Raw genomic sequence first — 20,110 nt, 5'->3', positions numbered from 1 at the left:
GCGCCTGGTCGGTCGCTCCCGGCCCCCGTACCCCCACCCCAGTCGCCCGCACCCCCTTCCCTCGGTTCCTTCGGCCGTCCGGCCTTCCACCTCCTCGCCCGCCTGTCCGAGGGCACCTACCTGTTCTCTACCGGCCACTCGCCGGCCCTCCCGAGCCGCTTCACAATTTCCTCACCTGCCTAACACGGCCCGGGGCGGAGGCCAGGGGCGAGTGCCTCCGGGGCTGCTACGCGCCCCGCTTAACCCCGTTACCCAGGAGCCCCACTTATGCTCTCACTGATACCACAGGGTCCTCATTGGCTAACGACCCAAGGGACCTCAGAGGTCACTAAGGGCACCGCCTCATTTTACGCATGCTCTTTTCTACTTTCCATTCCAGGAGTCCCTGCTCCGTGCTCAAAGTGTCCTCCCATCCCACCCCGCCCATCCCCCGTCAGGCGCCTTCCTAGCTCGACGGATTAAACGGAACAATAAACAGTCCCTGCCCTCAGGAAGTTTATGATTTAATAAGACACTGGAGATGCCTAGAGAAGCATTTGTGAGGCGAGTTAGAAAACGGTTGAAGAGGGAGGGAGTGACCGAAATTTTCCGGACGGAGGACTCCGGTCTAAGTAGGAACCTAGGTCAAAGGATCCATCATCGATCGCTCTAGCCGTCCCGAAGCGCACTAGATCCCAGGCTGAGTGGCGTACTATAAATGCTATGGGGGATCCAGCTCTCCTGGAGGGGGAGGGGGGGGGGCACAGAGCCCAGCCGAGCTCCGGAGCAGCGCTCCTAGAGGAGACGTCCTCAGACACAAACTATCCGCAAAGTTGATAGAAAGTATCGATGGCGAGCCATCCATGTAATGGAAAGAGTCAGGGACACCTGCCTTCGAGTCTAGCTTCAAACACTGCCTGAGGCTGTGCGACCTTGGGCACGTCATCGCGACCTCTGCCTCCCTCTGTTTCCTCAGCTGTAAAACGGGAATAATAATAACAGCGCCTCGCACCCGAGGTGGTTGTGAGGACCCAGTGCCAGTTGTAAAGTGCCTGGCGCGTGAAAAGCGCTCTATAGGACAGTAACTGCCGCGGGCCAGAGGCGCTCAAGCCGCCGCCGGTTCGGGTTTGAGTTCGGAAGGGGCTTAAAGGGGAAGGCAGAAAGGGAAAGGGAGCACGGGGAACCGGGGCAGGCCACAGAAGGTCCGGCCCGATGGTCCGGAAAGGGAGAGGTTTGCAGTCTTGCGGGTAGTTTTGCTCGAGGGTCTCTCTCCACCCCGACCCCTCGCTCGTGTCCCTCTCCACCCCCACCCCCCACCGTCTCTATTTTGTTCCCAGATCCTCTAGGAGAGAAGGAGGGAGGGAGGGAGGGAGGCCGCGGGGCCGGGGGGCGGGGAGATGAGGGAGCGAGCATCTGCACTTCACTATATTATTATCTCCCTGGCTCTCTCCAGTCGCCCAGGAGGCGAATGTACCTCGTGCGAAAAGAAAACCCGTCCAAACAATGTCAATAAATCAAAAGAAGGTCCTGCGTAGCAAAGGCAAGTGAGCCGGGCTTCCTGTTCAAAGGCCAGAGCGGAGGACCGGACTTCTGTCTAAAAACGGAGGCGGGAGCCGGAGAGACGATCGGCCGGCGGCTCCGTGGGCGAGCAACGGGCAGCACCTTTCGGGGCCCAGCGGGGGCTTAAGCGCCGAGAAGGAGACAAAGAAGGGCGAAAGCAGCGTTTGCCCTCGAGGAACTCCCTGCTTAAGTTAAAGCCTCCGAAGGGAAGGGCAGGGCTTTCAAAGGCCGCCGAGCCGGCCGCCGTTTTGTTTTGCTTTCTTTCCCAGAGGCAATAGAGACCTACCGGCCGAGCTCGGGGAGAAAGGAAGAGATTTGCTTAAACCCAGGCTTTGGGCCTGACTCGGGCAGCTCGGAGCGGGGAGCGAGCAGAGCCTGAACAACTCTTTCAGCCTTATTAAGCAAGGCCGTGTCAGCGTGGAGCTGGAGGGAGAGGAGGCCGGGGGGGGTGGGTGGGGAGGTTTATTTGAACAGACTTGGACGCTAATTATAAATGGACTGGGGCAGGGGGGGAGAAGGGGAGCGGGGAAGAGGCAGGCCCGGCTGAAACTCGAACAATAGCGAACGTTTCGAGGGCATCGGGGTGGCTAGGTGGCGCTGCTGTTGGGCCGCTGTCAAGAAGACAAATTCAAACCTGGTCTCAGACACTTCCTAGCTGTAGGCGCTTTACCCCGTTTGACTCAGTTTCCTCATCTGGGAACTGAGCCGGAAAAAGAAATTCAAATCACTCCCCTGTCTCTGGCAGGAAAATCCCCAGAGGGCTGGAGCCGAGTCCGATGCCATGGAAAAAGACTCAACAACCAAACCGGGACGGAAAAGAAAGGGACAGAACCAGAAAGGGATAATTAAAAAAAAGAAAGAAAGAAAGAAAACAAAAGGACACTCATACACTGTACACCTTTCTGGAGAACAAGTTGCAACCATACTATAAAATTGTGCATAATCTCAGCGCTCCTAATACTATTACGTCTCTATCACAAATACTATAATGTAGTATAGACCTATAATACTAGGTCCATATCATAAAGAGATCAAAAAAGGGGGGTAAGAACCCAGCAATTCAAAACTATTTATAGCGACTCTTTCACTGGTGGCCAAGAATTGGAAACTGAGGAGCTGGCCATTAATTGGGGAATAACTCAAACCGGTCGTGGTATATGATTTCGAAGAGATACTGTTTTACTAGAAGAAATGAGTAGCTTTCTGTTATTGTCTGCTTGCATTTGGGTTTTTCTTCCCAGGTTATTTTTTACCTTCTTTCTAAATCCATTTTTTCTTGAGCAGCCAAACAACTGTATTAACATGGATACATATATTGTATTTACCATATTTTACACGGATGGGACTACCTGCCATCTAGGGGAGGGGGGGAGGAAGGAGGGGGAAAGTTGGAACAGAAGGTTTGGCGAGGGTCAATGCTGGAAAATTACCCATGCGTATGTTTTGTCAATAAAAAGCTATTAAAAAAAATGATGAGTAGGATGGCTTCAGGAAAACATGGGGAAGTTGATATAAATTGATACAAAGGTAAGCAGAGCCAGGAAACATTGTACACAGTAATGGCGATATAATAACAATCCAACTGTGAATGTTTTAGTTAATCTGATTGACACAATGATCCAAAACGATTCCAAAGGATACAAAGTGAAAAATGCTACCCCCTTCCGGACACAGAACTATTGAACTCTGAGTGGGGACAAGCATATTTTTCTACTTTTTTTTTGCCTTTTCTTTTCTTTTCTTTTTTCAACATGGCCAATCTAGAAATAGGTTTTGCATGATCTCACCCGCATAATTGAGCTCACTTTTTTTGTCTTGGAGCTGGATGGGGAGGGACAGGAAGAAGGGAAAGAATTTGGAACTCAGGGGGAAAAATTGTTCAAAGTAAATAAATTATAAACAAATTTTAAAAATTGGGGGAAGGCATTTCTGGGAAGGGCATGTCAATCAATTGATTTGTGATCTCATTCACTGTCCTCGGAATCTCCCAGACCAAACACGTCCTGGATCTGTGGTGTCCCCCTTGCCATCACAATGTAAATTCCTTGAGGGCTGTTGTCTCTTTGGCACTTAGCACAGTACCTGGCGCACAGTAGGTGCTGGACTATAAGTAAAAGTACTTAGAGTACTTTTTTTCATTCACTCGTTTATAAATGTAGATGGGGACTAAGGGATGTGGGAGTCCCAAGAATCGGGGATGGTTTGTGAACAATCAGGAACAGGTTGAATCTGGAATACACCAAGGGTAGTGAAGAAATAGGTGGGAACCACATTGTGAATTTACCCATGAATTCTGGGTAAAGAATTGCTTCAGTCAGCAAGCTAAGGTTAGCTCCTGAACGTTTCTGAGTAGGGTAAGAAAATGGTTACATCTTGCACGAATGTTTGTGGCAGCCCTTTTTGTAGTGGCTAGAAACTGGAAACTGAATGGATGCCCATCAGTTGGAGAATGGCTGAATAAATTGTGGTCTATGAATAGTATGGAATATTACTGTTCTGTAAGAAAGGACCAACAGGAGGATTTCAGAAAGGCCTGGAGAGACTCACATGTACTGATGCTGAGTGAAATGAGCAGGACCAGGAGATCATTATAGACTTCAACAACAATACTAGATGATGACCAGTTCTGATGGACCAGGCCATCCTCGGCAACGAGATCAACCAAATCATTTCCAATGGAGCAGGAATGAACTGAACCAGCTACGCCCAGAGAAAGAACTCTGGGAGATGACTAAAAACCATTACATGGAATTCCCAGTCCCTCTATTTATGCCCACCTGCATTTTGGATTTCCTTCACAAGCTAATTGTACAATATTTCAGAGTCTGATTCTTTTTGTACAGCAAAATAACGGTTTGGTCATGTAGACTTATTGTGTATCTAATTTATATTTTAATATATTTAACATCTACTGGTCATCCTGCCATCTAGGGGAGGGGGTGAGGGGTAAGAGGTGAAAAATTGGAACAAGAGGTTTGGCAATTGTTAACGCTGTAAAGTTACCCATGCATATAACCTGTAAATAAAAGGCTATTAAATAAAAAAAGAAAGAAAGAAAATGGTCACATCTGTAAGAAGACTCTCTTGGCAGTTCTGTGGAGAATAGATTGACCAGGGTGGAGAACACAGACAGGGAGACGACTTTGGAGACTATTCCGATAATCCAGGAATGAATGGAAAGAAGAGGACAGATGTAAGAGGCATTAAAGTGGTGAAATTCATAAGCTTCTTAGATAACTGATGGAAGAAGGCAAGACAGGAGGGAAAGAGAACCAAAGTCCAACAGGCATTTTGGTCATGAAGAAATGGATTGAGAGGGAGCAAAAGGGAGCTGGAGCGATCTGAACTGGGGACTTAGCTGAGCGGGGGTGACACTTGAACTTATGGAAACTGGAGTTCCAATAACAGTCCACCAACCCCACTAAGGAAGGGAAAGGGAGTTTGAGGGATCACTCCTTTCTCTAAAAGTCCCAGGACATCCCCATTGCCACTCAGTAAACCAGAAATGGAAACTGAAAAGGAGTTATGTGGTAGGGAGGGTTAGCTCTACCTAAGAACAGCGTGGAAGCAAGTTTGCTTGGGAAGAAAGACTATGTCATTGGTTTGGAATAGATAATATAGAAATGTGTTTAAAAGGATTGCCCATATTTAACTTCGATCAGATTGCTTGCTGTCTTGGGGAGGGAGGGAGGAAGGAAGGAAGGGAAGGAAGGAGGGAAATTTGGGACACAGTTTTCAAAAAAATCAATGTTGATCTGAGTGGCTGCCCATCAATTGGGGAATGGCTGAATTAAATGATGGTCTCTGAATGTTATAGAACATTATTGTTCTATAAGAAACACCCAGCAGGAGGATTTCAGAGAGGCTGGAGAGACTTACAGGGACTGATGCTGAGGGAAATGACCAGAACCAGGAGATCATTGTACATGGCAACAACAAGACTGTAGGATGGTCAATTCTGAAGGACGTGGTTCTCTTCAACATTGAGATGATTCAAACCATTTCCACTTGTTCAGTGATAAAGAGAGCCATCTACACCGAAAGAGAGAACCATGGGAACAGAGGGTGGAACACAGTACAGCATTCTCACTCTCTCCCTTATTATTTGCTTGCATTTTTTCTTTCTCAGTTTTTCTTTTTCTCCCTTCTTGATCTGATTTTTCTTACGCAACCGGATGGCTGTGTGAATATGATTACACATATTGGATCTGGCATGTGTTTCGGCATATTTGGCATGTATTGGACTGCCTGCCAGATGTGGGAAGGGATGGGGGGAAGAAGGGGAAAACTGGTGGCAGGGGATTGCGCAGGGGTCAATGTTGGAAAAATTACCCATGCATATGATTTGTGAATAAAAAGCTTTAATAATAATAATAATAATAATAATAAAAAGAAACAATCAGGAGGATGACCTCAGAGAGGCCTAGAGAGAGACTTATATGAACTGATGCTGAGTGAAGTGAGCAGAACCAGGAGATCATTGCCCACGGCAACAAGACTATACCGTGATCAAATATGAGGGACGTGGCTCTCTTTCACAATGAAATGATTCAGACCAGTTCCAATGATCTTGTGATAGAAAAGAGCCATTTGCACCAGAGAGAGGACTGTGGGAAGTGGTTCACAACAGAGCATTTTCACTCTTTTTGTCGTTGTTTGCTCACGTTTTATTTTCTTTTTCATTTTTTTCTGGTCTGATTTGATTTTTCTTGTGCAGCAAGATAATTGTATAAATATGTATGCAGATATTGGATTTCACATATATTTCTACCGTGTTTAACATAAAAAATGAATATTGACAATTATCTTTACGTGTATTTGGAAAAAATAAAATACTATTATTTGAAATATATAAACTGGAAAAATTGGCAACTTCTGTAAATGGGTATGGCCGTTAGGCAGCTGAAAGTTTAAGACCGGAGGGAGCTCGGGGGAAGAGGTCAGACAGTTCAGAGATAGCTATTTGGGAATTAACTACATTGAAAAAGGAAATGGCTCCAGTGTCTTAGCCAAGAAAACCCTGAATGGGGTCACAGAGTAGTTCACTACTAAAAATCAACTGAGCATTTCTATGCAATATATAGTATGAGCGGCTAGGTGGCACTGCAGTGGATGGAGTGCTGGCAGGCCTGGAGTCAGAAAGGCCTAAATTCCAATTTGACCTCAGATACTTCCTACCTGTGTGACCCTGAGCAAATCACTTCAGCCTGTCTGCCTCAGTTTCCTCATCTGTCCAATGAGCTGGAGAAGGGAATGGCAAACCGCTCTAGGATCTTTGCTGAGAAGACCCCAAATAGGGTCATAAAAAGTCAGGACTAAATGACTGAAAAACAACATAGGAGAAAACACTGCACTTGAAGTTAAAGGGCTTGAATTTGAATCTCAATAAGCATTGTGGCTCTGGATAAGTCACTTACTTTCACTGGTGCTTAGGCCAGAGGCCAGAGGCTTCATCTGTAAAAATGAATTTCGGAGTGCTTATTCTGTGCCCAGCACAGTGCTGGAGACTCCCCCCCCCCCCCAAAAAAAAAAAAGTTAAAAAATATGGCCCTGGGGCAGCTAAGTGGTGCAGTGGATAGAGCACCAGCCCTGAAGTCAGGCGGACCCGAGTTCAAATCTGACCTCAGACACTTAACACTTCCTGGCTGTGGGACCCTGGGCAAGTCACTTAACCCCAATGGCCTCAGCAAAGTAAATAAATAAAAACAAAATAGGAAAAAATATGGTCCCTGCTGTCAAAGAGCTCACATACTAATAGGGGAGACAGCATGCAAAAAAAAAAATCATACCTAATAATACCTCCCATTTAGATAGCATTTTCTGTGTCTAGCATCTGCTAAGTCCTTTACAATTATTATTCATTTGATCCTCACAACAACTCTGGGAAGTAGGTGCTGTTATAATTTCCACTTTAAAGATGAGGAAACTGAGGCAGAAGGAGAGACTTGCGGGGGGGTGGAGGGAGGGGGGCGTCACACAGCGCAAAAGTGTCTGAGATTGGGTTAGAGCTCCTAACTCCAGGCCCAGCACTCTATCCAGTGTGCCACCTCATTTCCCCTTAAGCAAGAGGGAGAGGCAATCTCGGAAGGGGCTAGAAGACTGGGAAGAGCCTCCTGCAGAAGGTGTAGTTTGCGTTGTCTTGAAGGAAGCCGGGGAATCTGGGAGAAACCCAAGAGGGAGAACGTTTCAGGGACAGTGCTCCCCGGGAAAGTTGCACAAAGGGGAGAAGGCATTGACTTGGGGAAAAGCCAGCTGATGGGGAAATGGTGAGGAGTCACTGGCACATGGCTAGCGAGGCTTCCTGAGCAGCAGGGCCCCAGTTGAGATTGTAGCTAGCAGAGAGCAACGGCCAAAGGCCTCGGTTTGGGAAGCAGGAGGCTTGAGTGCCACCTGCGACACCAATCTGATCGCAATCGACATCTCTAAATCTTAGGGAGGCGCGGCTAGATAAGGACCGTGAAAGTTCATCAGGTATTGAGATGGAGGAGGAGTGGAGGGACAGACGGGTGGAAGGATGGATGGAACGGAGCCAGGAGTGGCTTAGTGACCTAAAAGGAACAGGTGAGATCCAGGGACCCAAGGAACAGGTGAGATCCAGGGACCCAAGGAACAGGTGAGATCCAGGGACCCAAGGAACAGGTGAGATCCAGGGACCCAAGGAACAGATGAGATCCAGGGACCCAAGTTGCTGTGGAAGGCAGAGCAGGTTTCAGGGTACCGGCTTCAGCCAGGCCCTTTGTCTTTATGGGGTTGGGGGTCCATTTTTCCACAATCCAGCCAGAGACGGGACTGGGTCCCTGACTGCCAAACCAATTCTAGTCTCTCTTGATAGCGTGCCCCGGCCACCTCCTCCCCTCCTACTCTTCCGGGGGAAGGTTTCTGTGACACAGTTCTCCAACTCTGGGTCACTCTGCAGGGTCCTATTGTAGAGGTAAGCGAGGCCCTCAGGTTATTTCCACCGGAAGCTGTAATAGGAGGAAGTGGGTGGGTGGTGAGGGGCCCTGAGCTTCTGATGAAGAGAGAATGAAAGTGAAGTTCAGATTTCAGTCAAAACAGTCAGCCAGCCTGAGAATGCTGCTGTTCCTGGTACTGCAGGGGGTGGCCGTGGGCTTGGGCACCCCCGCTCCCCAGAGGAGCCAGGACCCTGTGGCTGGTGAGGAGGGCTGGGACCCGGACGAGGTAGAAGAGAGATGGAAAGAGAAGGGAGGGGAATCAGAGCCAGGTACCCCAACTGGATGGGCCTACGAGCTTCCAGGGGATGGAGGCGGGGCAAGATGGGCAGAAAGGAGCCCCTTTCCCCGGACACTCTCCCACTCTGGCGGTTGCTTGGGTTTCCCCTCTTTGATTCCAACCTCGATTTCTTCCTGATGTCCCCAGCCCACACACCCCTCCCCAAGGTAGAGTGCTGGGTCTTCAATGTGGAATTTATGAATTGTACCTGGGACAGTAGCTCTGGACCCCAGTCTACCAACCTGACCCTCTACTACTGGTATGAAGGGAGACGGGGATGAGAGAGGGAGGCGGGGGAGAAGAGGATGATCCGGGAGCCGGGGCCTCGTGGGAGACGGTGACGCTGGGGAGCGGCCTCCCAGTTGGCCCAGAGGAGTCCGGTTCGGCCGAGGGGGCTGTGGCGTCCCGAGCCTCACGCTTGGTTTCCCTCAGGTACAGGGGTCCACCCAAGGAGTGTAGCCGGTACTTGTTTACCGGGGCCCTCACTTCGGGCTGTTGGTTTGGCAGCAAGGATATTAAGCTCTATGACAACTTCAATGTGGAACTCCGGGCTCCCGGTAGACATTTCAAGCAGGAAATGAAACTTCAGGATTTGGGTATGAGGGCAGGGGAGAGGGGGGTTGGAAGCAGGCTTGGGGGAGAGTGGCTATTTCTTTTTTTCCTATAATGCTCTAGGAACTGGCGTGGGGAAGAGAGAGTGGTTCACAAGGGATCAGGGCCAGCTATAAAGAGGGACAAGGTCACTAGGGGAATGGGAGGGTAACTTGATCCCATCTACATGCCCTTCCGCCAGTGATCCCTTGGGCTCCTGACAACTTGACAGTGTACAGTGAGAATGACTCACAGCTGGAGCTCCACTGGACCAGCAGTTACAAGGCTACGTGCCTGCAGCACCTGGTACAATATAGGAGTAACATTGACTCCGATTGGATGGTGAGTACAGGGGTTGGTGGGAGGGGGGCCGCGAGGGTGGTCATTGAGCCCGTTAATTCGCCCCCCCTCGCCTCTCCCCGGCTTCCAGCTCTTCTTCCGTCTGTCCTCAGGCCCCACGCCATGCCTCGTAATGTGGGAGGTTGGGCCCTGAATGGCCATTAGAGGAGCCACAGCTGGGGGTTAGTCTGGGACAAAGTCATCCGGACGGCCCCTGGACAGAGAGGGGGGGGCGAGGAAAGGAAAGTAGGGACCCCGGCACCCAGAGGCCGAGACTTCCTAAGGGAGAGGGGAGGCGGCACGGCCCATGGGAACGAGCGCCAATTCTGGAGGCGGAGGGGCCTGCCCTCCGATCCTCATCCTCCAGATTTGAGCAAGCCCCTTCCCTTCTCTGCCTTTCGGTTTCCTCGTCAGGAAGACCACAGGGCCGGCCCAGACACTCCACTCACAGCTCCTCCACTGTGGCCACTCACAGCTCCTCCACTGTGGCTCTCAATTTCCTGTTCTGGGAACTTATCACAATAGACTGGGTGCAGAGAGAGGGAGCTGAGGAAGGGGCTGCTCACTAGGGGGCATCCTCCCCTTGGCGCTCCTCTCCTTTCTGCCCTCATTTCTCCGGCCTCTTCCCCCCCCCCAGGAACAGTATGTACACCAGAGGCAGCAGTTCGGCTTGCCCAGTGTAGACGAGCACAAACTTTACAAGTTCCGGGTCCGAAGCCGCTTCAGTCCTTACTGTGGCAATGCCCAGCAGTGGAGTCAGTGGAGCCCCACGGTCCTCTGGGGGGGCAGAAGTCCAAGGGGTAAAGCTCTCTCTCCCTCTACCCCCTAACCCCTGTCCTCTTCCCTTGGCCACATCCTCCGACCTTGTCCCGGGCTGTGCTGACAAATCCCCATCTTGGTGTGGGAGGGCGGTACGGAGGGAGCTGGGGGGGGGGAGGAGGGCTCAGGGCCCCTGATGGGAGTTGTCCCATGAGCACCCTCCCTGGGGTGTCTTAGAGCAGCCCTCCCTGCCCGTGCTGGAGACCGTGCTGGTGTTCCTCAGCCTTCTGATCGGCTTCATCTTTCTCATGACCATGCTCACGCGGCTGGAGCGGTGAGGCCTGGGGAGGGGTCGGGGGAGGGGGGGAGGGCACAGCTGGAAAGAGGTCCCTGGCAGCTGGGCCAGCTCCTGGAAGGGGGGGCTCGATCGCACAGGTCCTGCCTGGGCTTGTTGCCCAAGGGGCCCTTGGAAGCAGGACCTTGACGCTCCCGCCCTTCATCTGTCCCCTCCCAGGGTGTGGGTGATCCTGATGCCCCGAATCCCCAACCTCAAGAACTTTGATGATTTGTTTACCACGCACCAGGGGAACTTCTCGGTGAGAACACACACAGGCTGCTCCTGTGCACATAGAAAACAACTCTGTGTGTGTACATGTGTGTTGTGTACATGAGTTGTGTATTGTGCATGTGTGTTTGTGTATGTGTGTTGTGTATGTGTACATGTTGTTGTTATTGTACATTGTGTTGTTATTGTACACGTGTGTTTGTATACGTGTTATGTATGTGTACACGTATGTTGTTATTGTACACGTGTGTTTGTGTACGTGTGTTGTGTATGTGTACATGTGTGTTGTTATTGTACTGTGATGTTATGGTACATTGTGTTGTTATTGTACACGTGTGTTTGTGTACGTGTGTTGTGTACATGTGCATGTGTGGTGTGTGTGTGTGTGTGTGCATGTGTGTGCTGAGGGTGACCACGCTAGCTGGCAAATGTGGCCCAGCTACTAGGGGTGGGGGCCCAGAGGAGCCCAGTGAATCTGGGAGTGGGGACTGGAATAACCTGGAGGCTCCCCGCCCCCCCCTCAGCTGTGAGAACCTTCTCTGTGCTCCCCTCACCCTCCGCCCCATCCCACAAGCTGACCTCTGACCCCGGCGACTCTCTGCTCTTAGACTTGGAGCGGTGTGTCCAAGGGGCTGGCCGAAAGTCTGCAGCCGGACTACAGCGAGAAGCTCTGTCACGTGAGCGAGCTCCCCCCAAAGGCGGGAGCCCAAGCCGAAGGGCCCGGGGGCTCCCCCCGCAGCCAGCACGGCCCTTATTGGGCCCCTCCGCCAAGCTACAGCCCGGACCCCGAACCCTGAGGCGGGACTCGCAGACCCCAGTGGTCACCGGCCAGGCTCTGGCCTGGGGAGGATGCTCTTTCCCTCCTCCTGCCGCGTCCCCTTTTTGGGAGCCGCCCTCTGTCCTGGCTGTCCTGAACACCCCCCCCCCCCAGCTCTTGCTCTAGGGGTTCTACCTCTCTCCTCCCTGCTATTCCTGGATCAATAAAAAAATCATAATAAAGTTTCAGTTCATGAGAAACAGGAATGTTTGTGGTTGGTGTACGTGGGTGGAGGGGGACATGGGAGGGCGGGGGGGGGGGGGGGGGAGAGACACCGACCGGGCCCAGACCAGAGGACAAGTTGTGCTCCCAGGCGGTGAAGATTAATGGGACGGGGGTGGGGGGAGTGGGTCCAAAGGGACGCTTCTCTTGGAGGCTTTTCTGGCCGCTCCGGGAGCCAGCCTCCAGCCAGCCCTGATCTCAGCCCCCACCCGAGTTGCTCCCCTGTCAATCAGAGCACAGGAGCACACATGCCCTGTCTCATCATCTCTGCCTGACCTCATAATCACTGGGAGCCCCGGGCCCCACCCATGATCCTGCTGCTTAACCACCAGGGCCTCCACTAGCCAGCCCACCTCTGCCCCTGGCCAGTTTTGGGTGTCTATCTGCATCCCGATATTCTGCTCCCTGCCCCTGCCCGTGTCCCGCAGACGTGAGGTTCTGTATGGATCTTCGGCCCCTTGTGGCACGTGGAAAGTCAGGCTAAAAAACATGTTCATTTGCATCAAACATGGAGGTAAGGGGCGGGAACCGGGGGGCGAACCCCAGGAGCCTGCCAGGGGCCTGCAAGGAGAGGCCCTGACAGTCCCTTAGCTAGAGCTCAGAGGGCCCCACAACTTTCTCGGGGATTCCCAACCATCCGAGCTTCCCCACAGTCTTGGATGCTTTCTCTAAGTTAGGGGAGGGCAGCCCGGTCTCGCTCCCATACTCGGGAGGCCTAGTGTCCTGCTGTCCCATGGCCGGCAAAGGGACTTGAGTGTGCGCAGGGCCGAAGCCCGTGAGCTCAGCTCCATCTTCCTCCCGCCTCCTGGGCTCAGTCTCCCCCCTTTCCCCCCCCCCCCCCGCCCCAGGGCTCACATATCTTTGCCGCCCCTGTGTGTGTTCCAGATAACCAGCAATTTCTGGTCAACACCAACTGCTCAATCTTGCTATTGCTGCATTATATCCGAAATAAAGTGGGTCTGTCGGATACAGGTAAGGGGTCGGCAGCTGGGGCCGGGCACTGGACAGAAATCCCTTCAGACCCATCCCGACCCGACCCCGGGCCCCGCAGGGAGCCCCTCTTTGCCCCGTGATCCCCGCTCCTTCGTCCCCCCTCTGAAGTCTCCCTGGGGTCTTCCCGCAGAACTCATTGACCTTTGTGACGAGGCTGGGACTCTGAAACTATTGTTTCTGGTAAAGTTTCCGGGGGAATCAGCCACCAAGTTCTTCCAACCCAGGACCTCCTACTACGTTTGCAAAGTGGAACGTGGGTTACCAGGTAGAACCTTGATGGTAGTCCCCAGACAGATTAAAGTTCCCCTCCCCCCCCAGGGCCCTCTCTACCATCTGCCCTGGGCCCATCCCCCAGAGGCCTAATCCAGAACGTGGCCCCAGAGCCGAAGGAGCTCCGCATGGAGTTTCCGGTGGGATCTCTGCGGCTCTTGAGCCGGGCCCCCACTGCTCCGGCCGTGTTTCTCCATCGGGATTTAGACCAGATGACCTTGGGACTCCTCTCCGGCTCTCAGCTCGGGGTGCTTTGATGCAGGGGACCTCAAGAGGGTCCTCCCTACTCCCACTCCAGCCCCCATCTTGAGGAGAAGCCATAAATTTGGGAGGCTTCTGGACCAAGAGGGAAAAGGGGGAGGGGATTCCAAAGGAGTCCAAGGCGTTTGAGAGCTTGGCTGGGCTAGGGCTTCCTTGGGGGCTAGCTCAGACCTCTCTTTGCAGGGACCCGAAATGAAAATTCCTACAGAGCCTTTGTGCCCCTGGTGAAGGAGCCAGAGCAAGAGTTATTGGGTATGAAGCGTGATGGGGCGAGGAGGGCGGCACGGGATGAGGATCTGAACAGCGGGGAGAGAGGGGGTGTGCTGAGGACAAGGGGAGGAGTTGCACGGGGGTCCAAGAAGAGGACTAAGGCCAGGCTCCCTGTAGACACCGATGTTCTAAAATACTTGAACAGCCCCCAGACCCCTCCTAAGGGCACCCAGGTCCCAGGGACACAGCTGCAGTTCAGGAAGGGACCCCGGGGGAAGAGTTAGGCCATGCTAAGTGCCTCGAAGGTCGAAGGGGGAGCCTGGCCGGAGGAGTTAATGGACCGAACCGGCTATTTCTCTGGGTGTTGCGCGCTAGGGCCCACGTGGGCCAGCTCCCCAACCTTCGGCGTTGCCATTTTTTCTCCCTCTCTGCCCCCTTTGCATCCCCATTCTCATGGTTATGGGCAAGGCCACGTCTGACGGTCGCTGGGTCGCCGCCACGTGGGCCTCTGCCCCTGTTCCTGGGCGGTAATTAGAGAAAGCCAGGGTTCAGATGTGTTCCCAACAGTTTTGCTGGCGCTGGACAGTGAGGCTACTGTCCATTCCGGGCCAAGGTGGAGAAGGTCCAATGACAGAGGGCACCTGCTAGGCTGGATAGGGCATCACTGAGTCCTAGTGACCAGAAGGAGGGTAGGACATCTCATTGAGCCGGGCGCTCAAGTTTCGTTTCCCGGGCTCAGATGCCCTTAAATCACAGTGTGACTATCTGGAAAAGAGTCGAATAAAGATGCTCCGTGGTCAGGACGCTAAGAAAATCACTCCTATAGACTCTTACATGAACATTCAGGTGAGACTCACCAGCCCCGCTTACCCACAACCCTTCCCCTGAGCCCTGCCCCCGGGGCCTGCTGGCCACGGCCCTTCTGGCCTGCACCTCCTTTCCGAGCCAAGCCGGGCCCTTCCCTGTGCTCCCACAGCCATTTTCTCCGGTGGAGAGCATCCCCCTTCGTGGTCAGGCTTAATCACCGCTTCCCCCTCCCCATCTAGACCAAAAATATAGGACGGATGGGAACGCCGGGAACGGTCGAAGAAGAGACAGCCACTCGAAGGGGAGGTTCTTCACTTACCAAGACTAAACCTGAAGCTGCTGGAAAGAAAGATAAACATCGTTAAGTTAATCAATAAAGGGTGGAGTGGAGGGTAGCATAGAGAGGCCTCGGCATCGGGCCTTCCTTGCTAACTTGGTACTGGCCGGGCGTGTGACAAGTTCGTGTTCTTGTGGAATGAGACCTGGGGGCTCATGGTGGGGCTGTGAGCTCCATAATGCGTCTGATGCGGGAGGTGGGGGCCGTGGGAATAGACATTGAGTGTACCATACAAGGCAGCCCAAAGTCCCACTCTCCTGTGCCCCGGGCGAGACCACATTTATAGCAGGCCCAGGTTCAGTTCTGTCAGGCACCCTTTAAGAAGGGCCAGTGGCAATCAACATCCAGAAAGGGGAGATCAAGGCGGTCGAGGGACCTGCCATAACATCCTTGGGGAGGGCCAGCCGAAGGACCACGGCCGTTGACCTTGGGAAGGACGTGTTGAAATTGTTTTCAGAGGGGGGGTTTGAGGAAACTTTGTACCCAATGGAAAAGTTTCTGAAGCTCCCCCCATGGCCGGTCCTTAAACCCCCCGGATAAAGGGCCTTAAAGGCTTTCCCCCCCGGGGAGGGCAAGGGCCCCAGGGGGAGGGAGGGGGGAACCCCAAGGGTTCGGGGGGGGGGGCCCCCTTTAGGGCCCCTTCCCCCCTTCCCTGGTTCCATTTCCCCCCCCCCCTCTCCCCAAACGCAAAATTGCCCACTCTTGGGGAAAACCCATTTTTATATTTATTTATTTTTTTTTATTTTCCATTTATTTTTTATTCTCCATTTATTTAAAATTTTAACCCAACACTTGGGACCCCAAACCCAAACTGGGAAAAGGGGGAAGATGGGGCCCCGAGGAAAAGGGCTTGGAAAACCCCAAACCCCAAATCGGGGTTTTCGGGGCCCCCTTCCCCGCCTCCGGGGGGTTTTGGGCCCGGGGGCGGGGGGGTTGGGCCCCCGGGGGAGCGGAAACCCCTCCCCCCGGGGGGTTTCCCCCCCCCCCCCCCCCCCTCTCCTTCCCCAAAAGGGGGCCCCCAAACCCCCCCCCCCCCCAAATTCTTTCCCCCAAAAATCCCTTTCCCCTTCCCCCCACCCCCCTTAAACCCCCCCAAAAAACCCTTTTCCTTTTTTCCCTTTTTACAAAAAACCCCTAACCCCCACTCCAAAAGCCCCCGGCCCCACCGGGTTTCCCCTTTTCCCGGGCCCCCCTCCCCTTCACTTCCCTCCCTTGCCTCCCCCCCCCCGTTCACCAACCCAAGGGGGCTCCCCCAAACGGAATGCAGCCGGGCCCCAAAGCGCCCCCGCTGGGGGCTTCCCACAAATCTTTCTTTCCCCAGTACCACCCGCCCCGGGCAAACCCCCCCCCCCAAAACCCCCCCCCCAAAAAAACCCCCCAGCCCCGTGGGGAAAGGGCCCCCCCAAAAAGGGGCCGCCCCAAAAAAAAAACCCCCCCCCCAAAAAACCCCCCACCCCAACCACCCATTTCAGGGTCCCGCCCCGGGAAAAAAACCCGGGAAAAACCAAACAATTTCCCCCCGAGGGGACTCAATCAAAACCTGGCAAAAAAAAAAAAGAAAAAAACCTCCCCCTTTAAAACCCCAAAACCCCCAAAAAACAAAAAAACCCCCGCCCCCCCCCCCCCCCCACCCCCCCCCCCCCCCCTCCCCCCCCCCCGCCCCCCTTTGGGGACCTGGGGCCCCAACCCCGGGGGGGAAAAACTGGAAAGGGGCCGGAAAAACTCCAACCCCCAAACCCCCATCCCCCCCCATTCCCCCATCCAAATTTCCTGGCGGCCGCCAAAATTTGAGCCCCTTGTCCGAAAACGAAACCCCCGCCCAAAACCCCCAAAGGGCCACCCCGCCCAAGGGGCCCCGGGAACCGGCAAAGGGCCCACCCCTGAAGGCGGGGGCCCAAAATGGGACCCGTAAAGGGGAAAAAAAAAAAAAATTTTAAAAAAAACCCCCCCAAACCTCCTAAAACCCAACCCGGGGCCCCCACGCCCCAAAAAACCCCAAAAAGGAAAAAAAACCCAAACCCCAAAACCCCCCCCCAAAACCCAGACCCCCCCCCCCCCGCCCAAAACCCCCCAAAAAATCGGGCAAAACCCTCCCCAAATTCCCCTAACCCCCCGCCATGCCCAACCCCCGGCCCCCCCGGGCCCGAAAAGCCCCCTTTAAACTCCTCCCGCGGGCCCCCCCGCCCCCCCCCTAGCCCCCATCCACCAAATTTTCCCCCAGGGACCCAGAAACCCGCCAAAAAAATTTCCACCAAAATTTTCCAACCCCCCAAAAAAGTTCATCCCCCAACTCCCCACGCCACCCAAAAGCCCCCGCCAAATTTCCCCCCGCCAAACCCGCCCAACCCCTCCTTCCCCCCCCCCCTCCCCAGCAACCCCACCCAAAACCCCCCCCACTCCACTGGCCCCCCCCCTTCCAAAACGAGCAGACCGGGCCCACAATTTTGAACCCGGGCCCCGGCCCCCTTTTCTTCAAACGAAACCCCCCCAACCCCCCCCGCCCCCCCCACCCCAAATCCCCAGAAATCAACCCCACCCCAAACCCCCCCCCAAAAAACCCACCCCAAAACTGCAAAAGGGAAAAATTTGGGGCCCCAAAAAAGGGCCCCCCAAACAAGCCCAAAATCCCAAAACCCAAAAACCCCCCCAAAATCCCCAACCCCCCGAGAAAAAAAACAAAGCCCCCCCACCCACGAAGAAAAACCTCCCCAAAAAAACCCGGGAAGCCCGGGGAAAAAACCCGCCCCCAAACCCCCCCACCAGCCCCCACGCACTGAACGCCCACAAAAAAAAAAAAAAGGGAAAAAAAAACCCCCCCCGCCCAACCCCCCCCCCACTACCCCCAAACCCCTTTTGCCAACCCTCTACCAGAAAGAAAAAAAACAAAAAAAAAAAAAAAAAAAAAAAAAAAAAAAAAAAAAAAAAAAAAAAAAAAAAAAAAGAAAAAAAAAAAAAAAAAAAAAAAAAAAAAAAAAAAAAAAAAAAAAAAAAAAAAAAAAAAAAAAAAAAAAAAAAAAAAAAAAACAAAAAAAAAAAAAAAAAAAAAAAAAAAAAAAAAATAAAAAGAAAGAAAAAAAAAAAAAAAAAAAAAAAAAAAAAAAAAAAAAAAAGGGAAAAAAAAAAAGGGAAACCCAAAGGGGAAAAGGAAATAAAAACCCACGGCCCAAATTTAAAAAAAAAACCCGGGAAAAGGGAAAAAAACAAAAAAAAACCCCAAAAAAAAGGGGGAAAAAAAGGGGAAAACAGGGAAAGGGGAAAAAGGGGGGGAGGCCCAGGGGGAAAAAAGAAAAAAAAGGGGGAAAACAAAAAAAAGGGGAGGGAGCCCCGAAAAGGCCCGGGAGGGGCCCCCCAAAGGGGGGGAGGGGTTTTGGGGAGGGGAAAAAGGGGGGAAGGCCCTTTAGGAAAAGGAAAGAAGGGGGGGGGGCCCGGGGGGGAGGGGGCCCCAAAGAGGGGGGAAAAAGGGCACTTCGGGTTGGGGCCCCCCTGCAAATTTCCCCACCTCCCTTTTATTAAACCGGGTTTTTTTTGGCCGCTCCTCCCTCCGATTAAGGAACCCGGCCGGGGACCACCCCCTAGGCCCTCACACATCCCCCCAGGCCCCCCAAGAAATTTACCTTACTTCAGGCTTTCCCCAAAATTTGGGCCCTTGAGGGGCCCCCCCTTTTCCTCCAGGCTGGGTCCCTTTTTCCCCTGGGGCTAGCCCTTTCCCTCTTCTTCCCCGGGGGGCCCCTTTCTTCTTTCCTCCGGGGGCGGGCCCCTTTCCCTTTTTTTTCCGGGTTCCTCCCTCCTTCCCCTGGGGCTGGGCCCTTTCCCATTCTTCCTCCTGGGAGGGCCCCCCTTTTTCCTCCGGGGCCACCCCCCTATTCTTCCCTCCCTGGGTTCCCTTCCCACTTCTTTCCCCGGGCTCCCTTTCCCCCCCCTTTTCCCTTTGGGTTGGCCCCTTCCCTACCTTCCTCGGGGGGCCCCCCTTCCTCCTTGGGATTGGGGTTCCCTTTTTTCCCTTTGGGCGGGCCCTCCCTCTTCTTCCTGGGTTGAGCCCTTCCCACTTCCCTTGGGGGGGCCCTTTCCCACCTTTCCCCCTTTGGGCCTTCCCCCTACTTCTTCCCCCTGGGTGAGCCCTTTCCTACTTCCCTCCCTTTTGGGCCCTTTCCCTCTTCTTCCCCCCCCCTTCCCACTTCTTCCGGGGGATTCCCCTCTTCTTCCCCTAGGTTGAGCCCTTCCCCTACTTCTTCCCCCTGGGGCTGAGCCCTTCCCCTACTTCTTCCTCCCTTTGGTGGGTCTGTCCAGCTGCACAACAAAGGCCAAATGGGAGCCATTTCCCACATCTCGGCCGATTGGCTAATTTTGCTCTCCTGGGTGATGGGGAGGGGAGAGGGAGAGATCCCTGGAGTTCCATCAGTTCCTAGGTGCCCCATCCCAGCTCTGCCAATACTGATGTCAAGACTGGGAGTCAAGGATTAAGAGGGTCTTCCCACGACCCCTCTCCAAGTCAGTTTCATCCGGGTCTAATCCAATTCTCTCACTTGGCAGTTGGGGAAAGTGAGGCAAGTGGGGAAGAGGGGAGGAGAAGGAACTTGCTTAGTTTTCCACTTCATAGGGAAGTGCCCACTGGAGCTGAGAGAAGCCTGGAGAGGGCTTCCATGACCTTGACCTTGACCTGTATACACAGTATCCTGGACTTCACCCAGCAGACTTGAACCCCCAACTTGGTGAGGAGTCCTAAAGCTCTCGGTGGCTCACTTTCCTCCTCTGTAAAAATCACAGGAGGACTTGCAGAAACTCAGGGGTCCCGCAGAGCAGCCTTTTCCTCTTCCAACCCTTTCTAGGTAGCCAAAATGATGGGCTCGATTTTACAGATAAGGAAACTGAGGCTCAAAGAGGGGCCCTTTCCCAGGCTTCCAGAGGGAGAAAGCCTCAGAGCTGGGCCTTGCGGGCACTGGGGATTAAAACTAGGCAAGTTCCCTACAGCTCCAAGCATCTGAAATTCTGTTGCCCCGGGACATGGAGACTCCGGGTGTGGGGGAGGGGCCCAGAAGGGCTCCACGCCGGAGGCCTGTTCCCCTAGCCTTCAGCCTGCCTCATGACTGCTTGCTTCACTGATGAGAGGTTTTTTTTCTTTTTTTTTTTTTTTTTTTTTTTTTTTTTACTTTTTTTCCCATGTTCCTTTTGG

General features: G+C 53.3%; 2 protein-coding genes across 5 annotated transcripts; both read left to right on the top strand.

The window, feature by feature from the left end:
- The first annotated feature begins 8,538 nt into the window (after positions 1–8,538).
- IL2RG (interleukin 2 receptor subunit gamma) lies at positions 8,539–12,040 on the top strand. 3 transcript variants are annotated; one of them, XM_031944788.1, is made up of 8 exons: positions 8,539–8,761; positions 8,917–9,028; positions 9,202–9,365; positions 9,563–9,702; positions 10,337–10,499; positions 10,701–10,792; positions 10,973–11,054; positions 11,632–12,040. In XM_031944788.1, exons 1-7 carry the CDS (start codon positions 8,563–8,565, stop codon positions 11,018–11,020), a joined length of 918 nt encoding a protein of 305 aa, XP_031800648.1. In that variant the 5' UTR covers positions 8,539–8,562; the 3' UTR covers positions 11,021–11,054; positions 11,632–12,040. The 3 variants fall into 3 exon arrangements, with proteins under 3 accessions (XP_031800648.1, XP_031800647.1, XP_012408851.1); XM_031944787.1 differs by having other exon boundaries at positions 8,540–8,761; positions 10,696–10,792; XM_012553397.3 differs by having other exon boundaries at positions 8,541–8,692; positions 10,696–10,792.
- A 336-nt stretch (positions 12,041–12,376) lies between these two features.
- Positions 12,377–15,060, top strand: CXHXorf65 (chromosome X CXorf65 homolog). Of its 2 annotated transcripts, XM_031944790.1 has the most exons (6): positions 12,377–12,576; positions 12,948–13,034; positions 13,186–13,320; positions 13,770–13,838; positions 14,536–14,642; positions 14,843–15,060. In XM_031944790.1, exons 1-6 carry the CDS (start codon positions 12,552–12,554, stop codon positions 14,966–14,968), a joined length of 549 nt encoding a protein of 182 aa, XP_031800650.1. In that variant the 5' UTR covers positions 12,377–12,551; the 3' UTR covers positions 14,969–15,060. The 2 variants fall into 2 exon arrangements, with proteins under 2 accessions (XP_031800650.1, XP_031800649.1); XM_031944789.1 differs by lacking the exon at positions 12,948–13,034 and having other exon boundaries at positions 12,386–12,576.
- Positions 15,061–20,110: the final 5,050 nt, after the last annotated feature.

Source organism: Sarcophilus harrisii, chromosome X (genome assembly GCF_902635505.1).
Source record: "Sarcophilus harrisii chromosome X, mSarHar1.11, whole genome shotgun sequence".
Taxonomy (NCBI): Eukaryota; Metazoa; Chordata; class Mammalia; order Dasyuromorphia; family Dasyuridae; genus Sarcophilus; species Sarcophilus harrisii.
This window is presented reverse-complemented; position numbering and strand designations above follow the sequence as displayed.